Genomic DNA, 22,924 nt, shown 5'->3' with positions numbered 1-22,924 from the left:
GTGGCTCACGCCTGTAACCCAGCACTTTGAGAGGCCAAGGCGGGTGGATCACCTAAGATCAGGAGTTCAAGACCAGCCTGATCAACATGGTGATACCTCGTCTCTACTAAAAATACAAAATTAGCAAGGCATGGTGGCACATCCCTGTAATCCCACCTACTCGGGAGGCTGAGGCAGGAGAATCTCTTGAACCCAGGAAGGGGAGGTTGCAGTGAGCGGAGATGGCACCATTGCACACTCCAGCCTGGGCAACAAGAGCGAAACTCCATCTCAAAAAAAAAAAAGAAAGAAAAAAAAATCTTGCATAATAGTTTAGCTGGGTATGGAGTTTTTGTTTATTATTATTGGGATACAGTATAATTGTCATATCACAATTCACTGGTTTAGAGTGTACATTTCAGTGGTTATATGCATTTTCTGAGTTGTGCAACCATCACCACAATTAATTTTACAACATTTTTATCAACCCTTCAAAAACCCTGCATTCCTTAGCTGTTACCCCCAACCCCCTCCCTGAAACCACTCCAATTCTAGGCAACCACTAATTAATTGTCTATAGATGTACCTTTTTTGGACATTTTATATAAATGGAAACACAATATGGGGCCTTTGTTGCTGGCTTCTTTCTCTAAGTGTAATGGCTTCAAAGTGTATTCATGTTTTAACAGTAACCAGTATTTCATTTCATTGTCAAACAATATTCTTTTGCAAGGATGTGCCGCATTTTATTTATCCATACATCAGTTAATGAATATTTTGGTTGGTTTCACTATTTTGCTATTACAATAACTGCTATAAAACTATACATAGACAAAGGTACACAGTTAATGCTATAAACATTTGTATACAACTTTTGAGTAAATCTGTGTTTTAAATTCTTTTGGTAAATACCTAGGATTAAAATTACTGGAACTGATGTTAACTTTATGTTCAACTTTTTGAGAAACTATCAAACTGTTTCCCATACAGCTGCATCATTTTACATTCCAACCAGCAATGTACAAAGGTTCCAATTTCTCTTCATTCTCACCAACACTTGTTATTATCCATCTTTTTTTATTATAGCCACCCTAGTAGGTTTGAGGTGTTATCTCATTGTGGATTTAATTTGCATTTTCCCAATGACTACTGTTGTTGAGCAGCTTTTCATGTGCTGGTTGGTTATTTCTATACCTTCTTTGGTGAAATGTCTATTTAGATCCTCTGCTCATTTGTAAATTGGGTCATTTGTCTTTTTATTGTTAAGTTATAAGAATTCTTTATGTATTTTATATACTAGACCCTTCTTAGATAAATTAGTTGCAAATATGTTTTTCTGGTTGTTTGTTCACTTTAATTTTTAAATAGTGTGTGTGGTAGGAATCCAACTTTATTCTTTTCCATTTAGATGTATAGTTGTCTCAGCACCATTTGTTGAAAAGATTATTCTTTCTTCATTGAATTATCTTGGCATCTGTGTCAAAAATCAATTGATTGTACATGTGAAGGTTTTTTCCTGAACTCTAAGTTCAATTCTATATGTCTGTCCCTATGTATAGTTTTGATTACTGTGACTTAATAATAAGTTTTGAAATCAGGAAGAATGAATCCTCCAACCTTTGTTCTTTCTCTCTTTTCATTTATCTGGGATTGTGTTAATTTTTCCTTTGTTTCTGAATAAGAATTTTGCTACTTGATAGGTTTTCTTTCAGCATGTCTAATATGTCATCCCACTTTCTTCTGGCTTCCCTGGTTTCTAATGAGAAATCAGCTGTTAATCTTATTTAAGATCCTTGTAAGTGATGAGTCACATCTCTCTTGTTCCTTTCAAGATTCTCTTTATTTTTGGCTCTTGACAGTTCGATTATAATATGCCTACTTCTATTAGAGTTTATTCTACTTTGAATTAATTGAGCATCCTGGACATATATATTATTGTTTTTCATAAAATTTGGGGAGTTTCTGGCCATAATTTTTTCATATATTTTTTCTGCCTCTCTCTCTCTCTCATCTCCTTCTTAAACGCCATTATGCATTTATTGCTATGCTTGATGGTGTTCTACAGGTCTCTAAGGCTCTGTTCTTTTTTCTTCATTATTTTTTCTTTTGTTTCTCTGATTAGATAATTGACCTATCCTCAAGTTTGCCAATTTTTTATTATGCTCAAATATGCTGTTGTGCCTACCTGGTGAATTTTAAAATTTCAGTTATTGCCCTTTTCAACTCTGGAATTTCTGTTCGATTTATTTAAATAATTTCTATCTATTGATAGTCTTCCTTTGTTGATACATCATTCTCACAGTTTTTTTGTTTTGTTTTGTTTTGTTTTGTTTTGTTTTGAGATAGGGTCTCGCTCTGTCGCCCAGGCTGGAGTGCAGTGGAGCGGTCTCGGCTCACTGAAACCTCCACCTCCCAGGTTCAAGCGATTCTCCACCTCAGCCTCCCAAGTAGCTGGGACAATGACAAGCGGCCACTACAACTCCCGGCTAATTTTTGTACTTTTAGTAGAGACAGGGTTTCATCATGTTGGCCAGGCTGGTCTTGAACTCCTGACCTCAGGTGATCCACCTGCCTCGGCCTCCCAAAGTGCTGGGATTACAGGTGTGAGCCACTGCGCCCAGCCTTATAGTTCTTTAAACATGGTTTCCTTCAGTTCTTTGAACATGTTTAAAATAGGGATTTTTAAATCTTGGTGTAATAAGTTCAAAATTTGAGTTTCCTGAAGGACAGTTTCATTGAATGCATTTTTCCTGTATGTGTGCCATGCTTTTTTGTTTCTTTGTATGTCACATACTTTTTGCCAAAAACTGTTCACTTTAAATAATTTTACAACTCTGAAACTCAGATTCCTTCTCCCTTCAGGATTTGTTGTTGTGGCTGTTTGTTTATTTTAGTGACTTTTTTGAACTAATTATGTGAAGTTTATATTTTTTGTCATATGTGGTCACTGATGTCTTTACTTAGTTTATTGGTCAGCTAATGGTTGACCTGATTTTCTTAAATGCCTGGAATCCACCCCTCTTCCAGTCTGCTGAGGCACTTTATGCGCATGTTGGGTCATGCCTTCAACAGTCAGCCTGGTATTTCAGAACTGTGCCTCAGCCCTAACTTTCTGCTTTCACAAAGCCTCAAAGTTAGCCATAGTTGAGAGCCAGGGCCTTGTAAGCTCTTTCCTCTGCATGTACACAGACCTGGGAATCCACAATAGTATCCATGCACATGGCCTTCTAGATTCCTACCAGTAATTTTGGAGCTTTTCAATGCACCATATGGGCATGTAATTACCTACCTTTTCCTTTTAAGCTTTCAGTTAGTTTGTTGGTTCCCCCAACTGTTATTTACCCCCAAGACAGCTACAATGTTAAACAGATAACTCTGAGTATTTTTGAGAAACTCCCCAGTAAAAAGGCAGTTCATGCTAGGTGAGGTCTGAGTCAGGTCAAATAAACATAGTATTGTAAGTGGGATCTTCCTGGAAACTACCAGAGAGGCCAAAGAATGACAGTTCTGTGGGAATCGGGCTTTGAAGGAGCTCCAACTTCATTTTTCTTTCCTCTAGTGGCTGTCAGACATGCATTCACCATGATTGTGGGCTATTTGTTGTCAAGGCTACCACATAACTGGGAAGGGGGTTGGGACTAGGCCATGGTAAAACAAAACAGATTCAAGTTGGGATGTGTATGTGTGTGTGTGTGTGTGTGTGTGTGTGTGTGTGTGTGTGTTTTGAATAAACACTTATTGGATTGCTGCAAGCCTTTGTTTTATTTTCAGAACTCTAAAATAGTTGATTTCGACAATTTTTGTCAGTATTCTTGTTGCTTTTATGGAAAAGTAGATATTCAGAGTTTGATATCATTTGGCTATAGAAGTTTGAAATCCAAATTGACTGCTTTCCTCAGAAGCCTTGAGGATATTATTCATTTGTCTTCTAGTCTCGGTTTTTAAAAAGTCTGTTCTCAGTCTAGTTATTGGTTCTTTGTAAGTAATGTCTTTTTTACACCTTAGTGCCTCAAAAAGTTTCTCTTTGCCTTTAGTGTCTGCAGTACAATCTGTGCGTGTGTATTTCTTTTATTTCTTTTTTTTTCTAGATTTCTTTTTTTTTCTTTTTTTTTATTATTATACTTTAAGTTTTAGGGTACATGTGCACAATGTGCAGGTTAGTGACATATGTATACATGTGTCATGCTGGTGTGCTACACCCATTAACTCGCCATTTAGCATTAGGTATATCTCCTAATGCTATCCCTCCCCACTCCCCCCACCCCACAACAGTCCCTAGAGTGTGATGTTCCCCTTCCTGTGTCCGTGTGTTCTCATTGTTCAATTCCCATCTATGAGTGAGAACATGCGGTGTTTGGTTTTTTGTCCTTGCGATAGTTTACTGAGAATGATGATTTCCAATTTCATCCATGTCCCTACAAAGGACATGAACTCATCATTTTTTATGGCTGCATAGTATTCCATGGTGTATATGTGCCACATTTTCTTAATCCAGTCTATTGTTGTTGGACACTTGGGTTGGTTCCAAGTCTTTGCTATTGTGAATAGTGCTGCAATAAACATACGTGTGCATGTGTCTTTATAGCAGCATGATTCATAGTCCTTTGGGTATATATTTCTTTTTTTAATCACCATTTTCATTGTGCCTTTTCAAAGAAGTCACATCTTTTAGTTTCTAAAAATTTTGAACATTTCCTTCAGTATTGCAGTTCTCCCACTTTCATTGTCTTTTTCTGCAGTTCTAGTAGATTTATGTTAAACTTTCCTGTTCTCTCCTTTATGTCTCTTAACCTTCCATATTTTCTATCTTTTCATATCTTATCGTTATAACAGTTTTACTCAAGTCCCTGTGTGCTCTGGCGTTGAGACCAGGCTGAGTCTTTTCATATCTTTATGTGACTTTCTTAGTAATTTCCTATTCTTTTCCAGTTCATTAATTATCTCTGCAACAATGTTTACTCTCCTGTATTGTATTTTTTTCTGCTTAGACTTTCTATTCTTTTTCATCTCTTTCTCTCTCTCTTTTTTTTTTTTTTTTTAACGGAGTCTCGCTCTGTCACCCAGGCTGGAGTGCAGTGGCACGATCTTGGCTAACTACAATCTCCACCTCCCGGGTTCAAGCGATTCTCCTGCCTCAGCCTCCCCAGTAGCTGGGATTGCAGGGACCCGCCACCATGCCCGGCTAATTTATGTATTTTTAGTGGAGGCAGGGTTTCACCATATTGGCCAGGCTGGTCTCGAATTGTTGACCTCAGATGATCCGCCTGGCTCCGTCTCCCAGGTCAAAGTGCTGGCATTACAGGCGTGAGCCACCATGCCCAGCCTAAAGTCTCTTTCAGATTGTTCTTTTTTAGTTCTTGGGATATTACTTTTTCATTTATCTGTGTGACTTTATTCATTTCCTTATATAGTTAATAATACTCAGTTTTGAATTCATTATTGATGGATATTATGTTTTCTGTAAAGGTCCTTTGCTCCCTGGGTTGTGAATAGATCTCTAAAAATGAGTTTGTATTTTGTTTGAGCTGTTGCCAAAGGCCTGTACACACGATCAACCCGTTTTTATGTTAACTCCCTGCCTTCAGACCATCACACCTCATAGACAGTTTATATTTCGATCTCATAAGAGAGTGTGGAAGGCTTGAATTTTTGCACTTACATCAAACTTTTTTTTTCTTGCCCACCCAGTTTCTGGGGTAGATGGGAAACTTTCATGTCACATCATCTGATCAATGAACAGATATTTCGAGTTCCAGTCCTCCCAGTGTAGTGTGGGATATGATGAGGTTCCTCTTCAAATAATCTGATCAATCTTTTATTCATTAATTTATAGAACCCCCCCACATTTTTTCTCCTTTTTCTCCTTTTTTTCCTTTTTGCCTTTGTTAGATGCTCAGGCACACCGCAGTACCAAGCGTTATCAGTACCAGCTCACATTCCTTTCCTTATTTAGAAAGAGGACTAACTTTCTAGCTCATTACAGACACCCCTTCTCCTTTCTCTCCACTTTTTCTTAACGTGCCCACCCTATCTAAAAAATTCAAATGTTGAGCCAACCAGGATTAGTTTAGATTGTACGACCCGACCCCAGCCAATGAGGAAAGAATGCAGGGGCAGGACTTGCATCAGGAATAAAGGCTCTCGTGCCCCTTTGTTCAGGTGTGCTCTCATGGCAACTGGCCAAGGAGGCAACCCCTCTGCGCAGAAGTAAAATTGCTTTGCTAAGAATCCTTTGTTCAAGTGTTCAGTTTCCTTAGGATTTTGAGTGTTATTCCTAACAGTTCTTTGTCGGGTCCAGATCCTACCTCATGGGCCTAAGTCCGTGACTGTTTTTGGTGGGCATTGAAATGTCAGCCAAGTCTAACTTCCTGAGCCACTGCTATGAGGAATCTCTATTTTTGGAACCTAGAGGTCTTTTTTTCTTTGTTTTTTAACCACACCTATTTATAAAACCTTTGGACTTTATCATTTTTTTAAATAAAACCTTTGGACTTTATCTTTTTTTAATGTGATTTAGTATCTACAACTACTTTAGTCTACAAGGTTGCTGGAAACGGTTAGACTTGTGATCGACTTTGTTCCTGCAAGATTATAGTATCTCCTGATTAATTTCTTAAGTTTCAGTTATAGTCTGTTGATTATGAAACATATGTGTATATATATTTTTAAAACTTGCAACCCTTGCTGTTTATTAACTGAACCAGGCATTGTATTAAGTTCTTCTCGTAAGTAATATCATATAGGTTTACAACTCTATGGGGCTATGTTATTTCTTTTTAACACATTAAAAATTAAAGTGCTAGAGATTTTAAACAAAGGTTACAGAAATATTAAATGGCAGAGCTAAATTCAAATCCAGGACTGTCAGACTCTAAATTAATGTCTGTTTATTATTTTACCAGTCTGGCTAAGTGAAAAAACAATTGTGGTAAGACATGTCTAGTACTACTCTTTGTTTACCAAAGTATAATGGTGCCTAAAATACCTAAATTTCCTTTTTTTTTTTTGAAAGAAATAATTTTTTATTTTTAGGTTTTTCCAAGTTACACTTTCCAGTAGTGTAAAGGTAGAAAGAGCAATTTGGGATTGTAGATGTGATTAGAATAAAGAAAAGAGATCATAATTCATCTAAAAAGGGCACTGTGGCTACCACAGGTGACAGATTTTTTCTTTTAAATTAGGAGGAATTTCTAATGCAGCTGTGTAAAAATAGAATTAGTAGCTTTGAATAGGTAGCAAGTTTTTCAAACACTCATAAGGTATACTGCATAGGTAAGAGGAATAGTTCATTAGAATAAACTGTCTGCTTGAGGACCATAAACCCAGTTGGACCTGGGCTACCTGTTTTTGTAAATGAAATTTTATTGTCACACAGCCACTTGGTTACATATTATGTATGGCTGCTTTTGTGCTGCAACTGCAGAGTTGAGTGTTTACTCTGTAGTGCCTAAAATATTTATTATCTGGCTCATTCTGGGAAGAGTTTACCAACTCCTCCTATATAAAGTAAACCCCCAGGAATATGTTTTTTACTTGACTGATCCCACAAAAAAGGAGGGAAACTTTAAGCTGAAGTTTGTAACTCATTTGTTCTTTCCAAGGTTAGCACAGAAGCTACACAGTGGTCTCCTTTGCTAATAGTAGATTCAGGCCATATGATGCGCCTCATTTAATTATGAAAAGCTAAGCTAAAGACTGTTTCCTGGCATTCTTAGTTCCATCAGCCTAATTGAAAACCCCAACGAAGTTATTGTCTCTTAGTTTTGATTTTATTTATCTAAATGTAAAGCACATTTAGCATCAAATGAAGTTCATTGTGACCTCAGACAATGGGAGGCAACCACATGTGGGAGTGCTGGAAATAAACCTAGTGTCTAGCTGATGGGAAGCATTGTGTGAAGAAAAAGGAACTTGTCTGTCCAGTGGGATCTTTGCTGACTTTTTGTACTTTGACCCCATGTTTTTAAAAAATGAAGGACTTTAATTTTTTTTTAAGTTCATTTCCAAACTGATACCTTTTTCTCACCAAACCTTTTTTACTGTTTCTATAAATATATGTGCTCCAATGTTTCTATTTTGTTTGTTTTTTCTTTCGGCCAGCTGTTTAGGTTAAAGTGGGTCACGTAGCACACACTCTTTTAAGGTCAATCCCAAATCTTGAGGTACCGTCTATACATTACTGTTTTAGTACTTGTAACAGTGCCATGTTTGCATGAATGAAAATGCATATTGCTCATTTTCATTTTTCTATGATGTTCCAAAATACTCTTTTGATATCTTTCATGTCAGCTTAGATCATTTGTAAGACATTGATGTGTTAGGACTCCCTGACCTCCTTTGGTGAAGAAGTAATAAGCAAATCTTATAGGCTGGCTACATGTAAACCTATCTGGCCGTGGGTAGATTTCCAGTCCTCTGCACACCCCCACTCTACCCCAACAAATACATGTGAAATCAATTTTTTGACAATTGCCTCCATTAAGACTTCATATCTGAATTACACTAATGGAGTTTACATTTTACATCCCCCCCCCCTTTTTTTTTTTTTTTGAGACAGGGTCTCACTGTATCACCCCACCTGGAGTGCAGTAGCACAGTCATGGTTCACGGCAACCTCAACTCCTTGGGCTCAGGTGGTCTTCCACCTCGGCCTCCTGAGTAGCTGCCACAGGCACCTGCCACCATGCCTGGCTAATTTTTTTACTTTTTGTAGAGACGAAGTTTCACCATGTTGCCCAGGCTGGTCTTGAACTCCTTGACTCAAGCAGCCCGCCCACCTTGGCCTCCCAAAGTGCTAGGATTACAGGTGTGAGCCACTGCACCTGGCCTACTTCCCTTTTAAGAGACCTATACAAAAGTTATTTAATGATAGTGGTGTCAGCATCTCAGAGGGTTGGAGAAAGAAGGTGGAAATAATGCAAGCATTGGGTAAAAGATTTAAACTTTTCTCCTTTGGAAGCCGTGGGCTAAGGTACTACTCAGACTTTGGTCATTGTGTCAGAGTCAGAATCAGAGATAAGAAAGATAAATACCACATATTCTTACTCATAAATAGGAGCTAAATAATATATACACGTAGAAGCGGGGTGTGGGTTGATGGGCAGTGGGGACTTAGAGGGATGGCATGGGTGGTTGATGGCAGGTTGCTTGGTGGGTACAATGTGTGTTGCTACAGTGATGGATGCACTGAAGGCCCTGACTTCACCACAGTGCAATATATCAATGTAGCAAAATTGCACTTCTACTCCATGAATATATACAAGTTGTAAAACAAATTTTTAAAGCCAGATAACTTGCTATATACCTGTTTAGAGTAAGGATATGGAGCTGCCATCCCCGTGTTGTAGAATTTATTTCATTTTTAAATGTTTGATTTAGTGTGAAAGGTAACAGATTGCTACTTGAGCCAGAGAGTCTGAGAAAGGAGGGTAAACATTACTGAAATTGTAGTCTTGGCCTTTGTAAGAAGTATAGAAGTTGAGTGCAGAGGGTACCTAGGTGAGATGATTAGGGCGCCAAGAGTTTGTCCCCGGCTTGACTTCTGTCAAACTCTCTGAGAAGGATGTTTTTTCCTTCTCATTGTGAACATTCTACCCTGAAGGCACTGAAAGCTTTCATCGTTGCCTGCTTTTGAAAAGGAAGTTATTGGACTTCTGCCTACCTTGGCTGCAACTGGAGTGAGAGGAGATGCAGGAAAGCGAGAAAGTGCACTTTAACCTGGCAGTGTTTGCTTTACATGTGTTATGTCATGATAAGAATAAGGGGTCTCATTAAAAACATTAATGCTGCATTAGGAGAATGCTTCATTCTCTTATTTTGTATTTTGAAAGTTCTGCCGCCAACCTCATTTTGCTAGAACTAGAAAAGTGCTTTTATTATTATTTTTTTTTCTGAGATGGAGTTTTGCTCTTGTTGCCCAGGCTGGAGTGCAATGGTGCAATCTCAGCTCACTGCAACCTCCGCCTCCTGGGTTCAAGCAATTCTCCTGCCTCAGCCTCCCGAGTAGCTGGGATTACAGGCGCCTGCCACCATGCCTGGCTAATTTTTTGTATTTTCAGTAGAGACAGGGTTTCAGCTTGTTGGCCAGGCTGGTCTCGAACCCCTGATCTCAGGTGATCCACCTGCCTCGGCCACCCAAAGTGCTGGGATTACAGGCATGAGCCACCGTGCCTGGACGAAAAGTGCTTTTAAAAAAGCGTACCCCGTCTCTACTAAAAATACAAAAAAAAAAAAATTAGCCAGGCGCTGTGGCAGGCACCTGTAGTCCCAGCTACTCTGGAGGCTGAGGCAGGATAATGATGTGAACCCGGGAGTTGGAGCTTGCAGCGAGCCGAGATTGCGCCACTGCACTCCAGCCTGGGCGACAGAGCGAGACTCTGTCTCAAAAAATAAATAAATAAATAAAATAAAAATAAATAAAACATAAAATAATTCAATTTTTTTGAAGGAGTTTTAGAAACTTTAATTTTAGAAACTATCTGATTGTGATACATGCTAACACACTCATATACTCCCTTCTCCCCACAACACACTCACAGCCTGTCTTTGTCGCTCATAAAGTCCTTCGGAAGCTTTCTCAGTGCTTTTAGGAGTATGACAGAAGTCCTTACATGGCCAACAGGGACCTGCATGGTCTTTTCACCACTTACTGTGTCTTCCTCATCTTTCTGTTTTGCTCCCCCTTGTGCTCTCCTCCAGCCCTGCTGTCCTTCCTCCACATGGAAGTCTTTTTTTTTTTTTTTGAGACAGAGTCTCGCTCTGTCGCCAGGCTGGAGTGCAGTGGCGCCATCTCGGCTTACTGCAACCTCTGCCTCCTGGGTTCAAGCGATTCTCCTGCCTCAGCCTCCCATGTAGCTGGGACTACAGGAGCACACCACCACGTCCAGCTAATTTTTGTATTTTTAGTAGAGACAGGGTTTCACCATGTTGGCCAGGCTGGTCATGATCTCCTGACCTCGTGATCCGCCCACCTTGGTCTCCCAAAGTGCTGGGATTACAGGTGTGAGCCACCGCACCCGGCCAGGAAGTCTTTTTTGACTCCTGCCATGTTCTCCTGGCACTGCTTCCTTATACAGAGATCACACATGCACATTGTGCATTTGCTCAGTGAGTGTAGGGACTGCTGCTCTGGTTTTCTTGTTTGTTTGTTTGTTGCTTTTTTCTGTATCACCAGGATCTAACACAATGCTTGGTTAGCTGTACCCGAGTATTTACTGAGTGCGTGAATTCCATCCATTGTATTTTCTGTAGCTACCTGATCTTTATTTGAACCTTTCAAGATATCTCATTCCATTTTGGTGTTCTTATTATAATAGAAATTAGAGAAAATATTTGCAACCAAAATGAGAAAAAGGTAATATTAATATACAAAGAGCTCATATAAGTTACTGAAGAAAATGTCTAAAGCCCTAATAAATAGGCAAAGAACGTAAATAGCTAAGCCACAAAAGAAATCTTAGAATGCTTAAAAGATCCAGGTGCAATGGTTCATGCCTGTAATCCCAACGCTTTAGGAGGCCAAGGCAGTGGGATCACTTGAAGCCAGGAGTTACAAGCTTTAGCAACAAAGCAAGACCTCATCTCTACAAAAAATAAAAAAATTAAAAAACTAGCCAGGCGTAGTGGCACTCACCTGTAGTCCCAGCTACTCTGGAGCCAAAGGAGGGAGGACTGCCTTGAGCCCAGGGATTTGACGCTGTGGTGAGCTATGATCGTGTCACTGCACTCAGCCTGGGCAATAAAGAGACACACTGACTCTTAAAAAAAAAATGGCCAAAAGAGATCTGAGAATAATTATCTTTACTAGGCATCAAATAAGTGCAAATCAAAGCAAACTGCCACCTATTAATTGAGCAAAACATTTAATTGATAATCTGTTTTTCAGAATGTATTGGTCTAGTTAGAATATCAATTCTCATCTTTCTGACAGATGACTAGTCCTTTGTAAATACCCAGTCACCTCTTTTCAGTTAAAGTTGCTGTTTCCAAGGAGTTTACAATCCAATTGGGGAGGTAAAATCTCAACTCAAGAAATGAGAAGTCAGCATGAAAACCCATTGATGTCATATTGCTTTTGCTGCTCTGGTGTGGTGGCTCATGCCTGTAATCCCAGCACTTTGGGAGGCTGGGGTGAGAGGATCACTTGAACCCAGGAGTTCAAGAGCAGCCTGGGTAACATGGCCAAACCCTGTGTCAAAAAAAGTTTTTAAAGATTAGCCCGGCGTGGTGGCGCATGCCTGTAGTCCCAGCTTACTCAGGAGGCTGAGGTGAGAGGATGGCTGGAGGCTGGCAAGTTGAGGCTGTAATGAACTGAGATCGTGCCACCAGAAGGATGGAGTTTCCCTTAACCAAGAAAATATGTGTAGTGGCTAGTCTGGCACATGGCACTTACTGGGTATTCCATAAAGAGTAGTTTATTTCCCCAAAATGTAGAGTAAGAGTGAAAGACTTTGATCCAATGTATTTCTGTCCACCTACACAAGCAAACAGAATGTTTCACCAGAATAATTAGACAAAAAATTTTATATGTAATTGGCACATTGGAGTCCTTGTAAATTACTCCTTCTGTTGGCCAAGAGATTTACTACTTTGGTAGAACTTGTGTTTTTCCATATGACAATAATATAGTAATGGCAAGTATATCAATAATAAGAAAACTTTTTTTAAAAAGTAAAGGGAAAATCTTACCAGATTAATGTTTCATTTTAAGGAAAATATGACTCTTTATGCCCATTTTTTTCCTGCCAGGATGTTGCCTTATGGCTGTTTAGCAACAGGAGATCGCTCTGGCCTCATTGAAGTTGTGAGCACCTCTGAAACAATTGCTGACATTCAGCTGAACAGTAGCAATGTGGCTGCTGCAGCAGCCTTCAACAAAGATGCCCTTCTGAACTGGCTTAAAGAATACAATTCTGGGTTAGTTTATTCTGTTTGATTATCATTTTTCTGTACAAACAGCCAAATAAATACTATATGCTCCCAATAGAAGTCAGCAGTGTGTTAGAGGAAATATTAGTGTTTTTTATCTATTGCTTCATTTCTTGATAGAACAAAATGACACATAGCCCTTCGTAAAGTCTTGTAGATGGTGAATGTTGAATTCTACTTTATATAAATCAAATTTTGGAGCCCTGCAATAAAGTTACAATCTATGAATTTAAGTATTTAAAGATAACATATTGAAGCCTTCTTTGTTCAAGTGCATCAGCTTCTCTAATTATGTGAATATATGAACTTAAGTGAGTTTTTAATGAGTTTGTAGATTGTGATTTCTCCAAACTAAAAAATGCAGTGCTTGGAATTATGGCTATGGTGTTAGAAAATCACTAATATATAGGAAGTAAAAGAACTTCACAGTGTGAGGGGGAAGTGGTCTGCAAGTATTTTTGGCTAAAGACTTCAGAGTCAGACACATTTTATTGAGAACTTGTAATATGCTAATCAGTTTCCAAATTTTGATCTTAAGGCCTTGTCCCCAGGGAATCTCTTTTACTTACTTCTAATTGAAATCAGTGACTTAAATGGTTGAAACTGCAGTGCTTAACTGTTAAACATGAAACTGTAGTCAGTCTTTGGTCAAAACTAACAAAAATGTTCCCAACCCCCAGCATGATCTAGCAAAGCCATGGTCTCTTCTAAGTACTGTGAACATGAGCCTACTCACAGCCCCACTGAAACACAGCTCCCAGGATGTTTGAATGTCTAAGGCCCAGTTATTTAATGTCTTTGAACGCAGCTCTCTCAGCCCAGCCCCTGTGAAGACCACCCACACTCCCCTTGGCTGATCCACATGTTCTCTCATATGTTTTTGGCAGCTCTGTGTTCTCCTCACAATTAAAAAGGAAACAGAGGTATGGTTTGAGTCTCACTCTGCACGCTTGGAGGCTGAAAACCTTTTTTGCTTCTATTCTTTTCTCTTGTTCAGGGATGACCTGGACCGAGCCATTGAGGAATTTACACTGTCCTGTGCTGGCTACTGTGTAGCTTCTTATGTCCTTGGCATTGGTGACAGACATAGTGACAACATCATGGTCAAAAAAACTGGCCAGGTGAGCTGCTCCTCAGGATCTGCCAAGGGCCTTAGTAATGCTGTTACTTATGTATAGCATAATCTCTTGTGCAACTCAGCCAGATTCTTTTGTGATTCTCAGTGTCGTATCTTTGTCTTTACTTCAATTTCTCACCACCTCTCGTTTCATATATAGTCTACTACGTGTATTCATTTGTTTGCTTGCTTGATGGTAAGCATTTATCTGTTTAAAAAATTACTGAAGGCTGGGCGTGGTGGCTCACGCCTGTAATCCCAGCACTTTGGGATCCTGAGCCAGCCGGATTACCTGAGGTCAGGAGTTTGAGACCAGCCTGATCAACATGGCGAAACCCCGTCTCTACTAAAAATATAAAAATTAGCCAGGCATGGTGGTAGGCGCCTTTAATCCCAGCTACTTGGGAGGCTGAGGCAGGAGAATCACTTGAACCCGGGAGGTGGAGGTTGCAGTGAGCCGAGATCGCCTCACTGCGCTCCAGCCTGGGCAACAAGAGTGAAACTCGATCTCAAAAAAAATTATTGAAAAAAATTTTGTAGTTAAAGTGGCCTGTTCTTTCAATATAAGAAATAGTATTTGGGATACATTTGTACCTAACAGAAGGAGCAGATAATGTACTGGATGTATTAAATTTAAAGATTACCAATGCTTAAAAAAAAAAAGTTGGGATGAACCCCACTTGAGTTATTTTCTCTTTTAGAACATCATACCTAATCATATATGGGAGAAGGGAGAACAGTCGTGTGAGTAATAGCATTCTGGGGTACCTAGGGAATCGAGACCGTGTTGTTTATAAAGTACTTAAGTTTTCAAACGAAAATTTCACTTTTCAGAGTGACATATTTGTAAACACTTTTTATATTAAGCAAAAACAAATGAGATATCTTAGATAATTTTTCAGTTTAGCCCCCCTAGGAATTCCCACATTAGAGGCATACTAGAATGAAAATCTCTCTGGGTCACTGTGTGAACTTTGGTTCTATGAGGGACCCACAGTTTTGTATCTCCTGGGAAATCTGGATTAGTTCTGGCCTGGGCTTTGAAAGTTGATGTGGAATGAATTTGTAATGCACTATAATACATGAATGCACCATGTACGATTGAGGAATCTTGTGTCCATACTTAAAAGGAGTCCCTTGGACTTCCGGCCAATCACATTAAACACTTAGATTTATCTCCATTTTCTTCTTATATACCTCTAAAACAATAATAAGGAATTAAGAAATATATAAACTCAAGAAGTCAAAGATGACAGGAAAATAGGCCACAGTGGGTGAAACATATTACCAGACTTCGGGGTGATAGAAAGTGAGATAGAGAAGTGGCAGTGACTTAGCAGAACTGAGAAAATAGAAAGTCAGTACTTGTAAAGGGGTATGCAAGTGTCATAAAAGCTCTGGAATCAGAGGCACCATGTATACTGTTCAAGGAGGGATATAGAAAGAGGCTGAAACGGAACTAGTTGGCAGTTTATATATGGAACAGTTAGGCACTCAAGTCCCCTTCCCTATGCCAAGAAGGAGATAGATTTATTCTCTGAAGAAACTGGTTCTGACTCAAGCACACTTATTTCTGCAGAGACTACAAGAAAGGGTCCCGTATTAAAAATGGAGAGGGAGTGAAAGTCGGCATAGTAAATGGTACAATCTGCAGCCACTTCCACTTGCTTTATTCTAAGAACAGTGGCAGCCAGATGTATAGTTGACCCTCATCAAGAGACTGCGTGATTGTATTCTAGAAATCTGATTGGTTCCATTGAAAAGTCCTGCAGATCTGACAGTTGAGATTTCTCCCTAGTTTCTCTACAAGGAAGTCCACCAATCAACAAGCAAGCCTACAATGTACATAGAATTTTCATTCAGCTTTTTAGTGATTCATTGTTAAATATGAATGGTCAGCTAAGGATTAATATACTTTTAAAAAATGGCAAAAATTGTATATGTTTATCATGTACAACATATTGTTTTGAAATATGTCTTCATTGTGGACTTGATAAATTGAGCTGACCTGTGTATTACCTCACATAACTTATCATTTTTTGTGATGATAACATTTAAAACCTACTCTTTCAGCAGTTTTCAGGAATGCAATATATTGTTGTTAACTATAGTTGCCATGTTGTAAGACAGATCTGTTGAACTTATTCCTCCTAAGTGAAATTTTGTATTATTTGACCAGTATCTCCCCAGCCCCTGCAGCCACCGTTCTACTCTCTACTGGATTAGCAGACATTTAAGGGAAACCTCTACCAAGAAAGATAGAAACCAAACAAGCAAAATAGGGAAGAAAAGAAAAGAACTCTGGGAAAACAGGGTAACTGCAGTAAACAGAGGGTGATTTTAAAAATCAAAGCAAAAAAATACATTGTATCTTTAAAGTAATAATAGGATTCTGTTTTTTACAATCAGCACGTAGAGGTCTTGAAAATTAGAAATAGGAACAAACAAAAAGTTAAAATAGAAATAGTGTAAATATTTTGTGGCAGGCATAGTTGTAAGTGCTTTATATATAATCTAATGCCTTCAGGCCTGATGACAACCTTATAGAGTGGTGGCATTAGCCCCATTTTACAAGTGAGGATATTAAAGCAACAGAGAGTAGACATATCAGGATTTTAACCCTGGCAGTTTGGCTCATACTCTTTTTTTTTAATCCACCATGCCTTAATATCTCCAAAAAAATATGATAAATAGAGAAAAGATCCAGAAACATAGAGACTTAGTCCAGGGAGGTATACTCTCAGCCTAATGGGAATTCCAGAAAGAAGGAGAATGGCGTGAACCCGAGAGGTCCTAATGGGAATTCCAGAAAGAAGGAGAATGGCGTGAACCCGGGAGGTGGAGCTTGCAGTAAGCCGAGATCACGCCACTGCACTCCAGCCTGGGCGACAGAACGTGGCTCCATCTCAAAAAAAAAAAAAAAAGAGGAAAGAAGGGCACTTACTAAGCAAATAATATACTAAGACATTTCCCAGAGCCAATGTTCATGAATATCCAGTCAAAATAGCACAAAAATTCTCTGAGAATGGAAGAAAAACACCCTTACTAAGGACCTGCACTATGAAATTTCAGTGCATCAGACATAAAGAGAAAGTCTTAAAACTTTCCCAGAGACACAGCAGGCCACATACCAGAGTTTAGAAGTCAAAATGACTTGGCTCCTCAATAGCTACATTGGCAATTATAAGACAGTGCACATTAGCCTTCATAATTTTGAGGGAAAATGATTTCTAACCTAAAATTCCATAACCAAACTTTTTTTTTTTCTGAGACAGAGACTTGCTGTGTCACCCAGGCTGGAGTGCAGTGGCGTGATCCCAGGCAGCTGGGGCCACAGGCGCGCGCCACCACGCCCAGTCAAGTATAAAGGGTAGAATGAAGACATTTTTCCAACTTGCAGGGTCACAAAACTTGTCAGAGGCTGCCAGAATAAGGACATCTACCAAAACAAGTGCCTAAACCAGTAATTATCAAGTGGGGTGATTTTTCCCTCAGGGGACATTTGTTAATATGTGGAAACAGTTTTAGTTGTCATAACTAGGGGGTGGAGTAGTCTAGTGGATAGAGGCCAGGGATGCTGCTAAACACCCATACAGGACAGAACCCCATATCAAAGAATTATATGGCCTATGTCAGTGTGTGCCAGTATTGAGAAACCCTGGTCTCAACCAAAAGAGAATGTGATGTGGGACACAGAAAACGGGCTCCAAATGGGAGAAGAGCAAAGGGAAGGCCCAGGATGATGGCTCTGCAGCAGCACCAGAGAACAACCAGCCCAGCTAGAAACCAGTAGATTACCTGACTGTCTGGAAAACAGTTTTGAAAATGATTTGTAGATTTGTTGTTGTTGTTTGATTTGTAGATTTTTAAGGAGAGTTTGGGAAGAATTAATGCTAAGGTCATAAAACACTAAGCTAAATGAATGAATGAATACATGCATACAGTTTTCTCAAGGAGAAAAGGTGAACAACATGTGAAAAATAAAAACACTGAATATTGATGTAACCAGAAATTATGACATAATGTGCCACAGTGTGTAGCATTATGTTAGCATAAAAGTACTAAATCTTTATCTTCCATAATAAGAATAGTAATATACAATTAGGGAGCAAAAATAAATATAAACGTATTATTTAGAAAAATGGAGGCAGACATCAGGAAAAACACCTACTGAGAAGAGTAAGAAGTTACCTCTAAAGAGTGGCACTCAGTGTGGGGAGCTAGTAGGGCAAGGATATACTTTTTTTTTTTTTTTTTTGAGACAGGGTCTTACTCTATCACCCAGGCAAGAGTGTAGTGACATCATCATGGCCCATTGCAGCCTCAGCCTCCTAGGCTCAAGCAATTCCCCCACCTCACCCTCCTGAGTAGCTGGGACTACAGGTGTGTGCCACTATGCCTGGCTAATTTTTTCCTTCATTTGTAGAGATGGGGTCTCGCTATGTTGCCTAGGCTGGCCTTGAACTCCTGGTCTCAAGTGATCCTCCTGCCTCAGCTTCCCAAAGTGCTGGGATTGCAGACATGAGCCACCACACCCAACCTGTACTCTTTTCTTGTTATGTTTTATAGAACTATTTGACTTTTTAAAAATCAGACATTTTAATTCTTTGGATGTATTTTTCTTTCTAAAGAGTCTCCTTTTCCACTAGATATCTACAGTTGAATATCAGGGTTATTTATTATTGATTGTAAAAGTCTTAAGAGTATTAGATATGGTCTCTTCTCACCTGACTCAGTGGGCTATAAACAGAGGGAGAAGGGCTCAGATGAGGATGGGTATAGTTCCTGGGGGTCTAGGACTATGGAGGTTTTGCCTTTATATTTGGAACCCACCAGAAAAATGAAGGAAATTAAATCCCATTTGTTTTCCAGCTCTTCCACATTGACTTTGGACACATTCTTGGAAATTTCAAATCTAAGTTTGGCATTAAAAGGGAGCGAGTGCCTTTTATTCTTACCTATGATTTCATCCATGTCATTCAACAAGGAAAAACAGGAAATACAGAAAAGTTTGGCCGGTGAGTACTGCCCTCGTGCCAAGGCTGAACACTTCTAACATTTTCTTATCTGACCAGGTGGACCAGCATTTCTTAGCTGAGATATATTTGGATCTGGGAGATATTCAGTCTGATTATAGGAAGCTTTTGGGGGAATTTGCCTGTCAGATTATTGTGCTGGTTCAGAAATTCTCAGGAGAAACAGAATACTAGAAATTTAAAATAGTTATTTTATTTTATTCCAATAATATACTACCTTTTACCTGTTTCAGAACATTCTCTGAAACTATTAAGACAGTTGATAGGAAGATGCTGAAAAGACATCTGCTGTCATTATGTATGGAGTACAGTAAGGGAACCAGAATTTAGGGCAAATTTTTAAATCTCTGATCTATTACTGACTACCTACATGTTCCCAAGCATAATACTTGTCTTTTTGCCTTTGTTTCATCTTAAAATGAGGACAAAAATATGAAATTAAGGGCTACTATGATGGTTAGAGACACATCATGTAACCAACACATACTTAACAAATGATTGTCACTATCCTTTATAGTTCTGTTTGGGTTTCTGCAGAATATACCTCAGTGGGTCTAGTTTTCTCTTTGGCAAAATAAGGGGATACGATTGGATGGTCCTCAGCCTGGCGTGGTAGGTCACGCCTGTAATCTCAGCACTTTGGGAGGCCAAGGCACACAGATCACTGGAGGTCGGAGTTTGAGACCAGCCTGACCAACATGGTGAAACCCCATCTCTACTAAAAATACAAAAAGTAGCCAGGTGTGGTGGCGCACGCCTGTAATCTCAGCTACTCAGGAGGCTGAGGCAGGAGAATTGCTTGAACCTGGGAGGCAGAAGTTGCAGTGAGCCAAGATCATGCCACTGCACTCCAGCCTGGGAGACAGAGCAAGGTTCCATCTCAAAAAAAAAAACATTGGATGATCCTCTTGAAGGACCATCTTGAAGAGGAGAGAGAGGGAAGGCAGGATGACAGGAAGGAACAAAAGCACTGACACTGATTGAGGGGACATTAAAAAAATTAGTTTCTGGAATCAGACCACAAATATAGAACCCAGAAGTATGTTCAGAAATCCTTGTGGATTATAATTATAACTGATTTAATAATCAGTTCTTGTGTCTCATAGAATTAAAAAGTCTAGATTATTTTAAAAAATGTAATAGCCTTTTGTCATAGAATTTCTATTCAGTTTTGTTTTTGAAAAATATATTTGTGATGTTAGAGAGATTGATTGTTTTATGTAGATTTTAGTCCTGGGACAATTTTCACAGAAGTAAAAATCAGAAATGAACCTTTAGTTCAGTAGGAATTTTCTTATTCTAATAGAAAGTCTAGCTGTGTTTTCTTAATTTCCTATATGAAATGTGCTCTCTCCCCTCTCACACTGTGCTCATGTGGTTTGCTACATCACCCAAAGTTTCCGCCAGTGTTGTGAAGATGCATATCTGATTTTACGACGGCATGGGAATCTCTTCATCACTCTCTTTGCGCTGATGTTGACTGCAGGGCTTCCTGAACTCACATCAGTCAAAGATATACAGTATCTTAAGGTATAAAACCGCTTTTCCTTCTCTCTTGGACTTTGTGGGCATTGAGCTCAGTTTTAGCTGCCTGTTTTATTCAAGTGGCTGAAGGGAGTAGAACAAAGTTCTACTACAGATTTCCTCTAAGATGGTTCTTAGCCAGGAGGGAAAGAATCTGGGAAGTACATAAAGGAGGAATTTTGAAGAGTAGCTTGTAACCCAGAAGATTTTCCCATCAGTAGAAGGGGCATAAAGAAGACTGGTATTGGGCTGTAGCCTTCTTACTCACATTACTGAAATACCGCAGATCAGGAGCGGGTTGGCACCTTGATTTTCCAGTCTGCCTTTTTCTTGCCAGGGTCTTAGTAGGTCTTGAGTCATCTTACTGGATTTGGGTGGTAGTGGCAAGCAGCTGTGTTTCTTGCAGTAATTATAAATTATTTTCATCTTCAAAAACCTTTTGGAAGAAGTCATATTATCTCCCTATCTTGGGGTTCTGCCTCCTGCAGATGATATTTAAATAAGAACATGAAGCATGCTGCCTGATGGTGGCTGGGGAGGCACAACCAATCCAGCGTCCTGCAGACTTTGATATTTGCACATCTCTACTAAAGTTATATAAAATCATATTTTCCCCCTTCCATTTTAGGACTCTCTTGCATTAGGGAAGAGTGAAGAAGAAGCACTCAAACAGTTTAAGCAAAAATTTGATGAGGCGCTCAGGGAAAGCTGGACTACTAAAGTGAACTGGATGGCCCACACAGTTCGGAAAGACTACAGATCTTAACGATCAGCCTTCGCTCCTAATGTATTTGTTGGTTTCATTTCATTTTCATTTTGCACTTGCACTAAATTGAACATGACCCTGTTAGAGATGTTATAAAGGGAATGAAATCCTGGAACTCAGAGTTAAATTAAGAACAAGGCATCCCACAGAACCTAATCTGAACAATCCCCGATGATTCCCTCTGCTTTTTGAATGCTTCCAAGACTTATCATGAAAACTGTCAATGGATAATCATTTCCTGCTGACTTTGCACGCCAAGGAATGCTACTAGGGATTGTTTCCGTTTTTGTTTTTTCTAATATTTGGTACTTTCCCAGAATGGTGTAAATACTTCTTTTCAATGTTGTGACCAAGTATTGTCATTCAGCCAACAACTTTTCCACACCTGGGGGTTGGTGGCTGTTCTTACTTTCCAAATGAGGCTAAAAAGAAAGGCATCTTTCTTCCCTTTTAAAATTGTGTAAACTGCAAATTATAATATAATTTGAATTTATGATTATTTTCCAGAAGAAATCTTGTAAACCTGTGGATACTCATAATTCTTTTGTTAATATTTATTTCCATGATAGCATCATTCCAGCCAGACTTGCTGAAAATCTACTGGTGAGGCAAATATAATATATATAAATATGCTACATATATATTTATAAAATTTCTAGTGGGAGTTCTATATAAATGTTTCTTTGGTATTCTTCAACCTGTGATTTAAAGTTTGACAAAAAGCAGAGCTTTTTCCTAAGTTACTTTTCAGTTAGGTAACTGTGTGATCCAGTTCTTCCAGCTGCTTCTATAATGAGGCACATATTAATACAGTTTTTATATGGTATCTATGAAAGAGTTCACTTCATAGAGAATAATACTTGAGCAAATGTATCCAAGAAAGCAAGCAAATGAAAAGAAACCTATTTATGGAATAAACTCCAGATCTGAAATTCAGTATTTTAGAAAAATGCCAGCTCTTCTTACTGTATTTATTAAAACTTGTAATAATGTGATTTTTTTCAAGGATATTAGTTCAAATTGAAATGGTTTCATGCCACATGGAAATCTTTAAGTTATTTGTTGAGGTACCATATATTTAGGGTGCTAGGGGCAAGTAATGTTAATATGTGCAATAGGAACTACTGGTTTGAGTGTGTAAATGGATGATCTCTCTGAGTCCTGGCAACATCCAGCAAAACTACTGCTTATTCTCCAAAGAATATTGGGAGCTCTCAATCCTCGGTGATATGGGAAAGAGAACTGAGTATTTGCCCTATGACTGAGTTTTCTATAGGAATTTTATTAAAGAATGTTTAATTTTGTTGTCCTCCTTAATGTTCTCAGTCAAATAAATAAGTGAGCTGGTTTCGGCTGTTCTTGGAATGGGTGAGCCTCTTCTTTATGGGTAGAATGGGCCTTTGGAACTTGGCACTGGAACTCCAAGAAATGGCCAAGTCAGTAGACAAACCAACCTCAGGAATAGGCTAAGGCTTATTATGGCCTCTTCCCTGACTTCTCACCTTGTTTCCCAGCCTCATCAGGCATGGTATAGGAGGCCCCCTGGACTTTGGTGGGAGCCTGAGGTAAGGAGCC

At 39.1% G+C, this 22,924-nt stretch overlaps 1 protein-coding gene across 6 annotated transcripts in view; it reads left to right on the top strand.

Annotated features, from left to right (window-relative positions):
- The window catches only part of PIK3CB (phosphatidylinositol-4,5-bisphosphate 3-kinase catalytic subunit beta), a 184,203-nt gene extending 161,489 nt beyond the window's left edge, over positions 1-22,714 (top strand). For 5 of the 6 annotated variants that reach the window (XM_054482054.2, XM_054482055.2, XM_063662212.1 and 2 more), the window contains 5 exons: positions 12,727-12,894; positions 13,904-14,027; positions 18,896-19,041; positions 20,457-20,589; positions 21,212-22,714. In XM_054482054.2, coding sequence (XP_054338029.1) covers positions 12,727-12,894; positions 13,904-14,027; positions 18,896-19,041; positions 20,457-20,589; positions 21,212-21,349 — 709 coding nt within the window. In that variant the 3' untranslated portion in view covers positions 21,350-22,714. The remainder of the gene's footprint in view (positions 1-12,726; positions 12,895-13,903; positions 14,028-18,895; positions 19,042-20,456; positions 20,590-21,211) is intronic. The other variant, XR_010125764.1, reaches the window with a different exon arrangement.
- Positions 22,715-22,924: the final 210 nt, after the last annotated feature.

This window comes from Pongo pygmaeus, chromosome 2 (genome assembly GCF_028885625.2).
Source record: "Pongo pygmaeus isolate AG05252 chromosome 2, NHGRI_mPonPyg2-v2.0_pri, whole genome shotgun sequence".
NCBI lineage: Eukaryota > Metazoa > Chordata > Mammalia > Primates > Hominidae > Pongo > Pongo pygmaeus.
The sequence above is the reverse complement of the archived record's forward strand: the minus strand, read 5'-3'. Positions and strand labels throughout refer to the sequence as shown.